Raw genomic sequence first — 15,970 nt, forward strand, 5'->3', positions numbered from 1 at the left:
GCCCAAAGAGTTTACAGTCTAATTTGAAACTATAAATAAGAGAATATGACAAATAAGAAAAGCAAAGGGAAGATGGGGGGTAAAGGTAATGAAAATATAAACTTGTAGTTATGTATGTTAGTTACTGCACAATTTGACAATTTAAACTTAAACATAGAGCTTGGAATTTTCAAAAGAGCCTGAGTGACTTAAGAGCACAAGTCCTACTGATCTCAGTGGTTCTTACGCTCTTAAGCCACGTAGGCATTTTAAAAAATTCTACTCAAAATCAGTAACAAAGTTGGGTGAAATAGGACTAGATGCATCTCTAAACATTTTGCTACTCTAGGCAAGCCTAAGTCATTCCCACCTCCATCCTGTGTTTTCTATCTATCCCTACTCAGTGGCCAGGGAAAGCAAGTCATAAAGTTCTACAATATACATGCAGTAGTCACACTTCAAAAGTTTCTATGGGTTTGAGAGATATTATCAGTTCTACCATTGCATTCGCCATTGCAGGTATAAGGAAGTTTTCATTAACTAATAGAATCTTTCAAAACAGAAGACACTTTTTAAAGTGTGACCACTGTGTATATATTCAAAAGAATAAAATATTCCATCCACTAACAAGAAAACGTTAAGGTTTCAAAATAAAGAACGAAAAAAGTCTGCTTTAGCTCTGACCCCCATACATGTGGATTATGATACAGTCTTTAATTACATGATCACATACAATTTTTTCCATGGGACCTCTTAGTAATTCAGGGAACAAGATGGATAGAGTACAATGAACGAAGCGACTATTTAATATTTTTATCCACTTTGTTCAGTGTGCAGTCCCTCGCTTCATTCACTGTACATCATCCTACCCCATATCATCCCCTGCCCACTCCCACTCACTTTACAACACTCACTCCACAGAATATTCTTCCATTTCTCAGCTACATGTCCCTTCTTTCAATATGCACACTCCCTACCTTCAGTTATACAGACTCCCCAAACTCACAGGCAGATTGCCTTTTAAAGTCCCATTGAGAGTAGCAGCCTTTGCCAAGCTCCCGTGGCTGCTACTGTGTGCTCACGAACAACATAAAATTAAGGGGAAGCTAATGGTCATGGTTTGACTAGAAGGGTGCAGGCTAAAGAAGAGGAGGTGCTGAGATGCCAGAGAAACCAGATGGGGCCACACATCAACTAGAAAACTGGTCACAATTATTTTGTTGCCCCTTTAACTATTACACCTTAGTCAGATGCAAGACCTGCTTGTATATGAGTGGCCTTGTAACAGACAAGTCAAGCATCTGAATGAGTAAGGCAGGTGGTAAATCTCTTACTTTTCTTTCTACACTTAAATATCACAATGCTAGGTACCTTAAATAGCTCTATATATTCTAACAGTGTTATGTTAAATCTCCTGTTGTTGACAGCAAGTTGATACAAGGAAGCTGTTACAAAAGGCCCAAGTGGGAAAAAGACTAGAAAAATATTAAGATTTGTGGCTTTCACAGTAGTAAACTATTTTAATCCTTCCTCTAATATTCATGTTCCGCAATCATAAGACAAAGAAGTGCCTTGCTAGAGAAGACTTCAATGTGCAGAGTGAATGAAATAAGATATTAAGCTTCTTTCACTGCTAGGCTTATGACTTTTTGTCACATTTAAGATTTATACAAATTTTCAAGCTCACTTTCCCTCAACAGCATATTCTATGTAAAACCAAGTCTTCAGTAAGATAACTTTGAAACAGCAAGGAATCCAAAATGCCTGATAACTTTCTGAAAGTAGCAACAATTCATTATTTTAGCTACAAAAAGTTATTGGTTATTTCTAGAACTCATTCAAAATTTTATTCTCATTTCTTTATAAAGTAGTCAGGTAATGAACAGGTCCTATACTATAATGTATGGTGTTCCTCAATCTTAGAATTCACTGCATTTAGCAATAAATAAATATTAAAGAAATTACTCTCATTTTTTTAAATAGTGTTACACAGCTTGTTTCATTAATTTACCAAGCTGTGACAGGATATGTAACCTAGTGGAAAGATCCTACCTGACTCCCAGTAAGGAAGAAGTTAATTCTCTGCTTAGCTCTTACACAGATTACAAGTGGAGTAACAAAATAAGGAAGGGGAAAAAGTCCCCCCCAGAAAACAAAAGAAGTAGCTACCGGTAATCATAGGTGAGACCTATAAGGAGGTGGAACTCCACACGTGGTTCCCAGAAGACTAAGTTATACCTAGAGCCCTACCAAATTCATGGTCCATTTTGGTCAATTTCATGGTCATAGGATTTTTAAAATAGTCAGTTTCACAGTTTCATATGTTTACATCTGAAATTTCACAGTGTTGTAACCATGAGGACCTTGACCCAAAAGGGTGTTGTGAGGGGGATGAGGGTGTCGCAAGGCTACTGTAGAGAGGTCGTGGGATTGCCAGCATTTCTTCTGCACTGCTGCTGGTATGGGCACTACCTTCAGAGTTGAGCAGCCGGAAAGCAGTGGCTGCTGGCTTGGCACCAAGCTCTAAAGCCAGCACCACCGCCAGCAGCAGCGCAGAAGTGAGGGTCGCAGGGTATATGGAGAGTGGGTTACCATATGTCTGGGTTTTCCTGGCAGCCTCCTGCCCGGGTCAGGGTCTAACAGCTGGAGCCGCAGCCTCTCAGTGTGGGGGGGAAAGGCTGACTGCTCAAGCTATAGTCTCTCTGCACAGGGGGGTGACAGTTCCAGCCACAGCCTCTCCATGCGGGGAGGAGGAGGGATGAGTGACAGCTGGAGCCGCAGCCTCCTGCCCAGTTTGGGGGATGTCCCAGCCAGCAGCCATGAAGCTTCCTGCAGTTGGGGGAGATTCCTGTAGGTGGAATGGATAGAGAACTGGCTAAAGCGTAGGGCTAAACGAGTAGTGATCAATGGCTCCATGTCTAGCTGGCAGCCGGTCACAAGCGGAGTGCCCCAGGGGTCGGTGCTGGGGCTGGTTTTGTTCAACATCTTCATTAATGATCTGGAGGATGGGGTAGATTGCACCCTCAACAAGTTTGCAGATGACACTAAGCTAGGGGGAGTGGTAGATACCCTGGAAAGTAGGGATAGGATACAGAAGGACCTAAACAAACTGGAGGATTGAGCCAAAAGAAATCTGATGAGGTTCAACAAGGACAAGTGCAGAGTCCTACACTTAGGACAGAAGAATCCCAGGTACAGCTACAGATTCGGGACCGATGAGCTAGGCAGCAGTTCTGCAGAAAAGGACCTGGGGGTAACAGTGGATAAGAAGCTGGATATGAGTCAGCAGTGTGCTCTGGTTGCCAAGAAGTGATTATTCCTCTCTGTTCAGCATTGGTGAGGCCGCATTTGGAGTATTGTGTCCAGTTTTGGGCCCCCCACTACAAAAAGGATGTGGACAAGTTGGAGAGAGTCCAGCAGAGGGCAACAAAAATGATTAGGGGGCTGGAGCACAAGACTTATGAGGAGAGGTTGAGGGAACTAGGCTTGTTTAGTCTGCAGAAGAGAAGAATGAGGGGGGATTTGATAGCAGCCTTTAACTACCTGAAAGGGGGTTCCAGGGAGGATGGAGGTAGGCTGTTCTCAGTGGTGGCAGATGACAGAACAAGGAGCAACAGTCTCAAATTGCAGTGGGGGAGATCTAGGTTGGACATTAGGAAAAGGATTTTCACTAGGAGGGTGGTGAAGCACTGGAATGAGTTACCTAGGGAGGTTAGAGGTTTTTAAGCTGTGGCTTGACAAAACCCTCGCTGGGATTATTTAGCTGAGGTTAGTCCTGCTTTGAGCAGGGGGGGTTGGACTAGATGACCTCCTGAGGTTCCTTCCAACTCTATGATTCTATTATCTGACCCGGCTCTGGGAATGACCCCTGCAGGGGAAAAGGAAGTCCCATCTCTCCCCAGCCTGGGCTGGGACTAACAGCTGGAGCCTCACCCACAGTAGGAGCCTCTGGCTAGGGTGCCCTGAGCCCTGCACCTCCCCTACAATAGTTAGATTTCACTGGGGAGATCAGATTTCACAGTCTATGATGCCTTCTTTATGGCTGTGAATTTGGTAGGGCCCTAGTTATACCCAAGCAAAGGTTTCCCCCATTAAATTTTAGGTTTATGTGAAAACCTTTGGTTTTCTTCTAACTTGCATATGGCTCAAGAATACAGGGGTCAATGAACAGGATAGTTCATCATTTGAAATGTTTATTTTAAAAAGAAGGCATATTAACTTATTGCTGAATATTTTAACTGCACAAGGAGTTAACTTGAATGAAACCAGAAGACTAGCAAGTACACAAAAAGATGCCTTAAAAAGGATCAAGTGGTGACACAAACTAAAAAGCATCAGGAAACTAAAAATAAAGGCTTATAACTTGTCCTGGCCAATACAGATATTGCAATCTATAGATTTTCATAAAATCCACATTGAAAATACTTTGTATTTACCATTTTTAGAGTGCTGAAAATTGACCAGAATAGGAGGCTTCACTAAGTTTCAGATGCTCACTGGGAGTTCATGCCTAGCTGTATGAGTATAACAGGGTTACTTACCAGTAACTGTTGTTCTTCGAGATGTGTTGCTCATATCCATTCCAATTAGGGTGTGTGCGCGCCCCTTGCACAGATTCCCGGAACCTTTTCCTTAGCACACCCACAGGGCCGGGTACGGTGCCCCCTGGAGTGCCGCGCTCATATCGCGGTATAGGGCACCGCCGGCCCCGTGGGTCCCCAGTCCCTTCTTTCTGCCAACTCCGGCAGCGGGGACGGAGGGTGGGTTTGGAATGGATATGAGCAACACATCTCGAAGAACAACAGTTACTGGTAAGTAACCCTGTTTTCTATCTTCGAGTGATTGCTCATATGCATTCCAATTAGGTGATTAAGTAGCCATACTCTCGGCGGCGGGGAGGAGTCACTGGCGAGCAGCTCTATTCAGCACGGCTCTGCCTACTGCTGCATCCCCCCTTGCCTGTTCGACAATGGCGTAGTGGGTCGTAAAGGTATGTACCGACGACCAGGTCACTGCTCTGCAGATGTCTTGCAGAGGTACACTCTCTAGGAAGGCTGCAGAAGAGGCTTGGGCTCTGGTCGAATGCGCCTTCACAGGGCCGGGCAGGGGCATTCCTGCCCATTCGTAGCATGTCTTAATACAGGCTACAATCCATGATGAGATTCTCTGGGTGGAGACGGGAGAGCCTTTCATACGGTCTGCTACCGCTACAAATAATTGTGTGGATTTTCGGAAGGGCCTGGTTCTCTCCAAGTAGTGTGCCAGGGCCCGTCTGACATCCAGAGAGTGCCACCTGCGCTCATTCGCTGACCCATGTGGTTTAGGGAAAAACACAGGGAGGAAGATGTCCTGATTATAGTGGAATTGGGACACTACCTTGGGCAGGAATGCCGGGTGGGGTCTTAGTCTGACCTTATCTTTATAGAAGACAGTGTACGGGGGCTCCGATGTCAATGCCCTTATTTCGGAGACCCTTCTGGCCGAAGTAATGGCCACCAGGAAGGATACCTTCCAAGAAAGGACCAATAGGGAGCATGTGGCCATGGGCTCAAAGGGGGGTCCTGTTAACATGGAAAGGACCAGGTTTAAATCCCAGGGAGGGATGGGGTCTCGAACCTGTGGAAACACCCTTTCAATCCCTTTAAGGAATCTGACGGACATGGGGTGGGAAAAAAGGGAACACCCCTCCATCGGCCGATGGAAGGCCGAGATGGCCGCCAGGTGAACCTTGAGGGAGGCCAGGGCTAGGCCCTGAGTTTTAAGGTGTAGAAGATATTCCAGGACCACCTGTATGGGCGAGCTATCTGGGGAGAAACCCTTGTCCTCTGCCCAACCAATAAAGCGCCTCCACTTTGCCCGGTATGTAGACTGCGTGGACGGTTTCCTGCTACCCAGCAGAATGTGTTGGACCTGCAGGGAGCAGGCTCTTTCTCCCTCCGTCAGCCAGAGAGTCTCCAGGCCATCAGGTGGAGGGGGTCCAGGTCCGGGTGCAACAAGCGCCCCTGGTCCTGGGAGAGCAGGTCGTATCGCCTGGGGAGCGTGATCGGAGTAGCGATGGAGAGGTCGATCAGTGTACTGTACCAGTACTGCCTCGGCCACGCTGGGGCAATCAGTATGATATTCGCTCTGTCCCTCTTGATTTTGAGTAGGACTTGAGGGAGGAGCGGAATGGGGGGAAATGCATATATCAGACCCCCCACCCATTGTATTAGGAAAGCGTCGGACAAGGGGCCCGGCTCGCGACCTCGAAGCGAGCAGTATCTCGGGCATTTCCTGTTCGAAGATGACGCGAACAGGTCCAGTTGGGGAGTGCCCCACTCTCGGAAAAATTGAATCCGCTACCTCCGGATGCAATGACCATTCGTGTCGGGGTGAGAACGATCTGCTGAGGCGATCTGCCTCGTCGTTCCTGCTCCCAGGGAGGTGAGAGGCGACTAGATGAAAGTCGTGTCTCACTGCAAAGTCCCATAAGCGCGTAGCCTCCTGGCACAGGGCCGAGGAGCGCGCTCCCCCCTGCCTGTTCATGTAGAACATGGCTGCGGTGTTGACTGTGAGGACCTGCACCACCTTGCCCTTCAGGAATCTGAGGAAAGTCTTGCAGGCCAGCCTGACCGCTCTGAGCTCTCGAACGTTGATATGCAGGGCTCTCTCCGCTGGAGACCACAACCCCTGGGTACCTAGGTCTCTGCTGATGTGGGCTCCCCATCCCACATCCGAGGCGTCTGTGATAAGAACCACTGACAGAGTCAGGTCTGTGAACAGGACTCCCTTGAGCACCTCCCTCGGAGTCCTCCACCATTCGAGGGAGGACAGCACCTGTGGGGGAACCGTGACCACCTTGGTCAGTAAATGTCTAGAAGGGGCATAGACCGAAGCCAACCAAGCCTGCATAGGTCTTAACTTGAGACGAGCCAGCTTAACCACGTACGTGGAAGCTGCCATATGCCCCAACAGCTGTAGGCAATGACTGGCTGTCGTCGTGGGAGACCTACAAAGGTCCGCAATAATGGAACCCATCGCCTGGAATCGGGGCTGTGGAAGGAAGGCTCTTGCGCGTTTAGCGTCTAGGGTGGTTCCTATGAAATCTATGCGCTGCACTGGGGTAAGAGTGGACTTCTGCTCATTAATGAGCAACCCCAGTTTGGTGCATGTGGCGCAAGTCAGCTCAAGGCTGTTCTGGACATGGATTCTGGACCTGCCCTTGATGAGCCAGTCGTCCAGATAGGGGAAAATTTGTACCCCATTGCGGCGGAGGTGGGCAGCCACCACCGCCATACATTTGGTAAAAACCCTAGGAGCCGAAGAGAGGCCAAATGGGAGAGCCGTAAATTGATAATGATCTCCCCTGATCCTGAATCTCAGGAACTTCCTGTGTCCTGAAAGGATGGATATGTGAAAGTACGCGTCCTTCAAATCCAGGGCAGCGTACCAATTTCCAGGATCTAAGGCGGGGATTATAGAAGCCAAGGAGACCATACGAAATTTAATTCGTCTAATAAACCTATTCAGGCGACAGAGGTCCAGTATAGGTCTCAGACCTCCCTTGGCCTTGGGGATCAGGAAATACCTGGAGTAAAAACCCCTTCCCCTTTCTCCTCGCGGAACCTCCTCTATAGCGCCTAGATGCAAAAGGGAGTGAACCTCTTGCACGAGCAGGTGCTCGTGAGCTGGGACCCCTAAGGGGGATGGGGCAGGAGGAGAATTTGGGGGAAAGGCCATGAGTTGAAGGGCATATCCGTTAAGGACCACCTCCAGAACCCATCGGTCCGTAGTAATTGTCTCCCAGGTGTGATAGTATGGCCGAAGCCTGTTTTCAAAGGGCCGGCTAACTTCCAGGGTAAAAGGAAGAGTGCCAACCTCAACACCGCTGTCAAAAGCGTTTATTACCGTTTCCGGATCCAGGCTTGCCACCCTGCTGTGCCCGTGCCGAAGAGCCCCGCCAGTCCCGGCGATTGGGCCTTCTAAACCGTTCCTGACCCCTCCTTGGCTGGGTGGCCCTAGGAGGTGGCCTGGGTGGGAGGGGCGGGCGGCGTTGAGGTTGAATACGAGACTGACGTCCTGATGTCTGAGGGGTGTAGAGTCCCAGTGACCTAAGTGTGGCCCTGGAATCTTTTAGGGAATGCAACTTATCATCAGTCCTCTCTGAAAAGAGGCCTGACCCTTCAAATGGCAGGTCCTGAATCGCTTGCTGGACCTCAGTAGAGAGCCCAGAAGCCTGCAACCAAGAGCAGCGGCACATAACGATGGCCGAAGCCATCGCCCTGCCTGCGGTGTCTGCAGCATCACTAGCCGACTGTAAAGCTGCTCGGGCCACAACCTCTCCCTCCTGAGCCACAGTGGCGAGGTCTGCAGCTTGATCCGGGGGAAGCGCTGCAACTAAGCGGTGCAGGGAGGCCCACAAATTCTGGTTGTATTTACCCAGAAGCGCCTGGTGGTTGGCTACCCTCAATTGTAAGGCGGCAGTAGAATAAACCCTGCGGCCAAAGAGGTCTAATTTTTTCCCCTCCTTGTCCTTGGGAGTACTTCCCTGACCCCCTTGGAGGTCCCTTTGGTTGGCCGCGTCGACTACTAGAGTTCCTGGGGCAGGGTGATTATAAAGGAACTCAAAGTTTTCCTTGGGAACATAGTATTTTCTCTCTGTTCCCTTAGATGTAGGGGGAACGGAAGAAGGCGTCTGCCAAAATGCCCTAACTATTTTCATGACTCTGTCATGAACTGGAAGGGCCACTCGAGAAGGCCCAGATGACCCTGAAGGCCCAAAGAGGGGGTCATCCTCCTCGGACATTTCCTTAAGGGTTAGACCCAGATTATTGGCTACCCTCTTAAGGAGGTCTTGATGTGCCCGAAAATCAAAAAGGGGCGACTTATGATCCCTTGAGGTCCCTTCATCAGGGGACGACGAGGAGGATAAGGGAGTAGGCCCTGTAGAGGGGCCCTCCTCAGGGTCAGACTCCGCTTCTGAGGGTACGTGCGGAGCTGGTTGAATTGGGGGTGGTGGAGGCTGAACCACCCCCGAATGGAGCGACTCCACCCCTTGGGTTGGATGGGAGCCCCATGCCCGGAATTGGGTACTGACAGACCTCCCCATGTCTATCACGGTGGCCAGAGCCCGCTGAGCGCCTCTTATGGGCCTTAGGCGGGGAGCGGCTTCGTGAGGAAGAAGAGGTCGAGACGTGTCTACGCCTGTGGCGCCGTCTAGAAGAAGACCAACTAGAGGAGCTGGATCTTCTACGTCTATGGCACGGCCTCTTGTAACGCCGCTTGCCACCTCTGGAGTGTGAACGGCGATGTCTGCGGCTAGGCGCCGGGGACTCTGAGCGGGAACGCGGCTTCCCCGCCGTCGCTGCGCTGGTCGGTACCGTGCCAGGATCGAGCGTAGAGTACGCCGGTATCATCGGAGCCGAGGGAAACGGTGCCCGTATCATCGGTGCCGAGGGGAACGGTGCCGGTATCATCGGTGCCAAGAGGGTCGGTGCCGGTGTCGTCAGGGTCGGTGCCGGTCCCACCGGTGCCGGTCCCACCGGTGCCGAGTGCGTCGGTACCACAGTCATCGGGGCCTGTAATGATGGTACCGAGGTCGTCATCACCGAGTGCGTTGGTGCGGTTGACATCGGTACCAACGACATGGGGTATAGCGGTATTGGGTACAGCGATGCCGGAGCGCTTAGGGGCACTAGAGGCGTCGGTGCTCTTCCCGACAGGGAGGCGGCCGGTGCCGTAAGAGATGGAGGTGGTGCCGATGCTGACAACTCCGCGTCCGGTGCCGTAGCAAGGGTGCTCGGCAGAACCTTCTGGACCGGTGCCGTCAGCTTATGATGGTGACTGGGGCTGCCAGTAGGTGAGCCAGTGCGGTGTCGATATGTTTCCCGCACCGGGGTGCTCGAGCCCGAGCTGCGATCGGTGCCGGAACCGGCGCTGGAGCTTCTGCGTCGGTTCTTGGGGCCTCTTGACCGCCCCCGGTGCCGTGGTGCCGAGGCGCTCGACGACTGAGAGTCGGAGCTCGGAGGGGAGCGACTCTCCACCCTCCTTGACCGTCTGGGCGAGGATCGTGAGCGGTGTTTCCTCCACCCACCGGGACCACCCAGCGCGGGTTTGCCCCAAGACGCAGGTCCCTTGTCCCTCGGCCGAGGGGGGGACGGAGGCGTAGGCAAGGCCATGAGGGCCCTTGCCACGGCGAACGCCTCTGGCGTCGACGGCCCTTGTAGAGCCGCTCCCCCACTCACGTGAGTCGGGTGAGGCTCCCTACGAGGAGACACCGGTGCCGGAGGAGCCTCCACGGCATGTGGCTGGGGTGTCTCCTGGACAGCTCCCTGCTTAGGTGGTCGCAGGGAGGAGTCCGTCGAAGGGATCTCCGACTGCTTCTTCTTCTTATTCGGCACCGAGGATTTCGGTGCCGCTGCTGGTGCCGGAGGAGCACTCTGCACCGAAGAGACGCTCGGTGCCGGGGACCTCGACGGCTCGGAGGCCGGTCGCAGCGCGGACTCCATAAGTAAAGCCTTGAGTCTCGCGTCCCGTTCTTTTTGGGTGCGAGGCTTGAATGACTTACAGATTCGGCACTTGTCTTTCCGGTGCTGCTCCCCGAGGCAACGAAGGCAGCGATCGTGAGGGTCACTCACTGGAAATTGCTTAGAGCAATTAGTACAACTCTTGAAGCCTGTGGAGCCAGGCATGACTCCGCAGGAGCCCTTAAGGGCAGTTAACAAGTAACACAGTCACCAATTGACTCTCTTTTGAATAACAAAAAGAAAACTAAATTAATAGTAATGGTAATGGTTTCGACCAAGAACGATAGCTTGCAATAGCAAGGGGCAGAAGTTCCAGCAACCGTCAGAGGCGGAAAGAAGGAACTGGGGACCCGCGGGGCCGGCGGTGCCCTATATACCGCGATATGAGCGCGGCACTCCAGGGGGCGCCGTATCCGGCCCTGCGGGTGTGCTAAGGAAAAGGTTCCAGGAATCTGTGCATGGGGCGCGCACACACCCTAATTGGAATGCATATGAGCGATCACTCGAAGATAGAATCAGAAGGCACTGTGTTTGTTCTACAAAGCAGACAGTAACAGGCTGCTGTAAAAAACTAAGGTACTGATCCTGCAAGTATTAAGCCTGTATGTAAATCCATGTATGATCAGGGTCTAGTGTTTCCAATAAAGTAAGCATATATGACTGAGTACACACAAGGGGCAGATCAACAGGGTACGTAGATACTATTTTTACATAGTCACTTTTCAGGATAGAAATGTATTTTCAGAAAGGGAAGGAAAGACACACAAAAACTAGAATAGTATAAGGAAAAAAATGCTTTCTTCTCTTTGCCAAAGTAGATATGTCTAGTTTGAATGGCCCCCGACTGAGATGGGGAATGGTTTTGTTCACACTGGCAGGTGGTAAAAATTCTGAAGGACAGTATTGAAAGGGAGTGGCTGTGCCTTTTCATTTTCCACATCTTCCCTCTGCTACTGGATAACAAGTACTGTACTGAATACCCCAAATATTTAATAATTTATACACTGAGAAACATGAAGTAATGAGTAAAATGTGCACATTTTCAAAGGTAACTATCAAATATATCGCAAAGGTATATCATACAACAATTTGCAATGATATATTAAAGAAAAAATGATAAAATACCGGATTCAGTTTCAATAATTTCTGAGTTACCAGACATTGCTCCCTCACTTGGTTCATACTGGTTTTACCATTTCTTTGTAAAATATTTGATTTTCTTAAAAATTGAGTAAAAAATGTTCATAACATCTGAATTTTTCATATTCTGATGTCGCTACTAAAATGTAAAGCTTTGCACGCATTAGCTTTTTTAAAAACATGTTTGTATATGGTGCTCAGTACAAAATGGTAAACACTATAGAAAAGGAGGACAAAGATCATGGGATACCTGAAATGTTCAGGGGAATCAATGACATGCTGAAGTCTATTCTGTAAATAAACAATCTCTGTAGTGTATCTCTCTTCAGTTTCTTTCAACTGCTGCTGGAAATAGGACCGGAGGTGCTCAATTTCTTGAGCATGTTGTCCTTCAAGTTGTGTTTTAAGGTTCTCCATCTCCTCCCAACGAGATGCTCTAACCATAAGATCTACAAATGGGTAGTTTGAGAGGGGAAAATCAGTTAATTATGTTAATACACATATAAAGTCTATCTGATATAGTAAAACAGTAACTAGCAATAACATCAAAGAACTCATAAAATGTTAATGAAGTTAATTATTTTTATTGTGATACAGCAATCCTATTTTCTATGAATACTTACTTACTTCTCCCTCTTGCAAAACAACACAAGAACTCTCTCTCTTGTTATTAGAGATAATATTAACAATTTTTACTTGCTGAAAACCAAAAAATATTACTGAACCCAGCCCTAGAGTAGATCAGCTGAATTTCTAAACAACATTCCAGAAATTTACAAAAGCAAAAATCACATAAATCAGATGACAGCACCCTCATTACTCATGGTGTTTAACCTTGCTTTATCCACTAGAAACCAATTTAGATTTAAAGCAGTTTGCTCATCTTTATGGATGACATTAAAAATAACTGTATATGCATCTATTTACCAATAAGGTCCTGTGAAGGGGTCTGTAAGCCTTCTATTTTCATTTGCAGACATCTTATTTCCTCTTCTTTTCTATGCTCCAGTTCAGCATATGATGCCTGTTGCTCTTCAACCTAGGAAAAGTAAGGTAAAAAAAATGACATTTAGTCTCCTGGTAATAGATGGAGTATTGCTAGTTACATTTCTATTTTACTCATCTTGTTAACAGAACCATGAATTGGAATTCATAACTTTGGATTTCTGAACTTTTATAAATGCTGCATGTCTCTCCCTCCTGCTTTACAATAAAAGCTAAGTAGTGCATGCAAAAAAACTTAAAATAAGCCCAGAATGAGAACTTATACTTCATATTGAAAGCTCATGCTCTGTTTACCAATAAAACATTAGCATTTATGGTTCAGAATTCAAGTTAGCTTGGAAGAAGAAATACTTTACTACTGGTCAGATTATCCACAGACTATTTTTTACACACTTTTCTTCTTACACACTTATTTTTAAAAACATAGGACATCTCTTTTTGAGATAATTTCAAATTTTTCTCTCATAGAATTTAAAAATCTTTATTTATGGCTACTGAATTTGTTCATAGGCAACAATGTAGGAAACTTATTTTCAAAACATTTAGTTTTCTTTTAATTTCTTTTTAGATTTAGCTGGTTGATCTTATTTCATAATACATGTGTCCTAAATAGATCAGCCCAAATACACAGCCAACATGCTGTATGCAAGCTTTGGGTGCTTCCCTATTTTAGATGAATATGCATATTATCCACTGAAGTCTAAGTTATATGAAGAAGAAAGAAAAAACAGGATATTAGATGGGTCATTCTTTAAATAAGATTATCCATATAATTTTACATTATGTAATTGTTCAACTTTATATATGACTACCTGTGCCTATGATCAAAATTGTAAAAACCAAACAACAATCCTCTGAAAAAATGATAATCTTCAAAGTACAGTAGATTCTGCTTAACAGCAACCCTATTAATAAAAACTTTCTGTTCATGGAAACACAGAACCAATACCATACAATTTACTACAACGTTAATTGGCCTGGACACTGGCAACAGGTATGCCAGCTATTGACAACATTTTTGTGGAAAACTTGGCCACAGGCTGGTTTGTGGGGCTGCAGCCAGGGACAAAAGCAATGGGACATGTAGAGCCCAGGCCCGAGGGAAGGCTGAAGGCAGGGCAACAGCAGCGAGTGGCTTGAAAGCTACAAAGTACCTGTGCTCCCCAGGTTGTGTCCTGCCCTGGCACTGGGGGACCAGGCTCAGCACATTCCACAGCCCCCTACCTCCTGTGGAAAGACCCGGTCACAGGCCCAGGTATATCTTAAGCCCAAGTATATTCAGTCATTAAATGGACCTCAATTCTGCAAAAACTTGCACGTGCTTCATTTTATGCATGAAATAAGTGGAGCAAGTGAAGTTTACGTGCACAAATTTAAATATGGGTGTGTGTGCAGGATTAGGACTTAATAAACAAGGAAAAAATGGAATCCACAACCAGCACCTGGTTCGCATATCCACTTTATAATTATATGGAATTGTAAATAGTCTACCTTTTTACAGTCCCTCATAAACTGTGTATGAAGTGCCATCAGCCTGTTGTATTCTTCCATTATCTTGCTCAGAAGAGTTTGCATACTTTCTTGCAAGGCTAAATTACAAAGAGAGCTGGTGACATTTTCATCAAATTCACAATTACTGCACCATTACACATTGTAATTTTTAATTAATCAGATTGCTCATAGGTTCTTAATTGAAGAGGATTATTACCATAAACATTATACTAATTCATTATTGTAAGTGGGAGAGGAGCTGAATGAGTTTTTATGCACTTAGTATACATGTGTTTGTTTGTTTATGGCAGAATTGTTTAGCTTCTCCTGTGCAGGAAAATCAACTTCCTCACCATCTATCTGAAACTTCCATTACAATAAGCACTGTACAGGGCAGCATTCACAGAATAGGAGTGGTTCAAAATACAGTATTGAGGCATCTTGAATGCTGATTAATTGGTGATGTAAATAAGTAACTGAATCATGTGCAGAAATAAAAAGCATCTATAAAAATTGCTGAGCTGACATATTAATAATGACTTTAGATTATTAATAATAAATACCAGTATATTAATGAACGGTTGTCATCAATATCTAAAAGTTACTATATGTGTTACCTTGAGCCTGAATTCTGTGCGCTGGTAATTCTATGTTAGGTTCCTTTCTCTCAACAGTAGGAACATGGAAAACATCCTGTTCTTCAGCACTAACTTTGATAGGAGTTGAGTGTTGTTCACTCTGAATACTATAGAAAAGCTATATGACAAAAAAAATAAAATAAAAAAGAAATAAAGATGGTTCAGACTACAACTGATTATTTATGACTATATCAAAGACAACAGACAGAGGAAACATAATAGAAAAATAGCATCAATCAAGTACTATCTTTGGGGTAGTAACTTCTGTGGAAATAGTTGTATATCTCTGTTTGCAAAGTTTTCAGAAGATAAATACTTACAATTTTTCATTTAAGAAAACAGTGGGGAGTGGCGGTAAGGGGGTTCAGAAAAAAATACTGCCTTAGCATCAAAAATAACACTGTCAAGTCTTTTAGGTCTCGTAGAATTAGACCTCTGCTGTGAATCACAGGTCATTGTATATTGCACCATACCGTCACTCTAACTTCCTGCTCCTTTGCTGGTAAGAAGTATCCTGTATTATAAAAATCAGCAAGAATCCCACAAAAGTGTTTCTAAGATTTTTGAAGAGGCCATTATCCAATCTAGTCTCAAGAATATATCAGACAGGCACAAACAAAGGGGATGGCATGAAATGCATGTAAACACAAATAAAAAAAATTCCTCAAGTTTATTGGTGCTAGATTGTCCAGGATGCATGGCGTTTTAACAATGAGATGGCTGAAGGAAAGAAGTTTTATCCATATAGCATCTGAAAGTGTAATTACACTCTGAAAATAGTGACTACACAAATAGCATTATAGGGTTCCTTGGTTATTGACTCAGTGATTTCTAAAATAAATATGCTCAACTTACAAATAGAAGGATAGCTTCTCTAACTGCTGGCCATACAAACTCAACTTGGAAACTTAATGTGAAGCTGTTTATTTATTTATTTATTTTTACTTTGACACCACTAATACTAAAGAATCTGCAGCTAGAATTTAGTTAAAAGTTTCCTTGATGGTGTGTGTAAGCCATAAGGGAATCCAGTTCAATCTCTCCCTCTATTTTTTCTCTAGGACTAATGTAACAAATACAATTCAATAAAAACTTGTTTTAGTCAGGGAAGTAACTCTGCTAACTATATACAAGGAGGAGTTCTTTGTACTAAGAAGTGTCGTTATCTCTTATTTTGACTATAAATCACTTGACCGTCCTGTACATTATTAT

The 15,970-nt window shown here is 46.0% G+C and overlaps 1 protein-coding gene across 7 annotated transcripts in view; it reads right to left on the bottom strand.

Moving 5' to 3' along the window:
* The window catches only part of AKAP9 (A-kinase anchoring protein 9), a 221,984-nt gene that overhangs the window by 120,767 nt on the left and 85,247 nt on the right, over positions 1-15,970 (bottom strand). For all 7 annotated transcript variants that reach the window (XM_067562218.1, XM_067562216.1, XM_067562217.1 and 4 more), the window contains 4 exons: positions 14,738-14,876; positions 14,121-14,218; positions 12,552-12,663; positions 11,875-12,073 (listed from right to left, as the gene is read on the bottom strand). In XM_067562218.1, coding sequence (XP_067418319.1) covers positions 11,875-12,073; positions 12,552-12,663; positions 14,121-14,218; positions 14,738-14,876 — 548 coding nt within the window. The remainder of the gene's footprint in view (positions 1-11,874; positions 12,074-12,551; positions 12,664-14,120; positions 14,219-14,737; positions 14,877-15,970) is intronic.

The sequence above is a fragment of the Emydura macquarii genome, unplaced genomic scaffold, assembly GCF_026122565.2.
Source record: "Emydura macquarii macquarii isolate MOO-44397 ecotype Brisbane River unplaced genomic scaffold, CSIRO-AGI_Emac_v2 contig_2422, whole genome shotgun sequence".
In the NCBI taxonomy this organism is placed as follows: domain Eukaryota; kingdom Metazoa; phylum Chordata; order Testudines; family Chelidae; genus Emydura; species Emydura macquarii.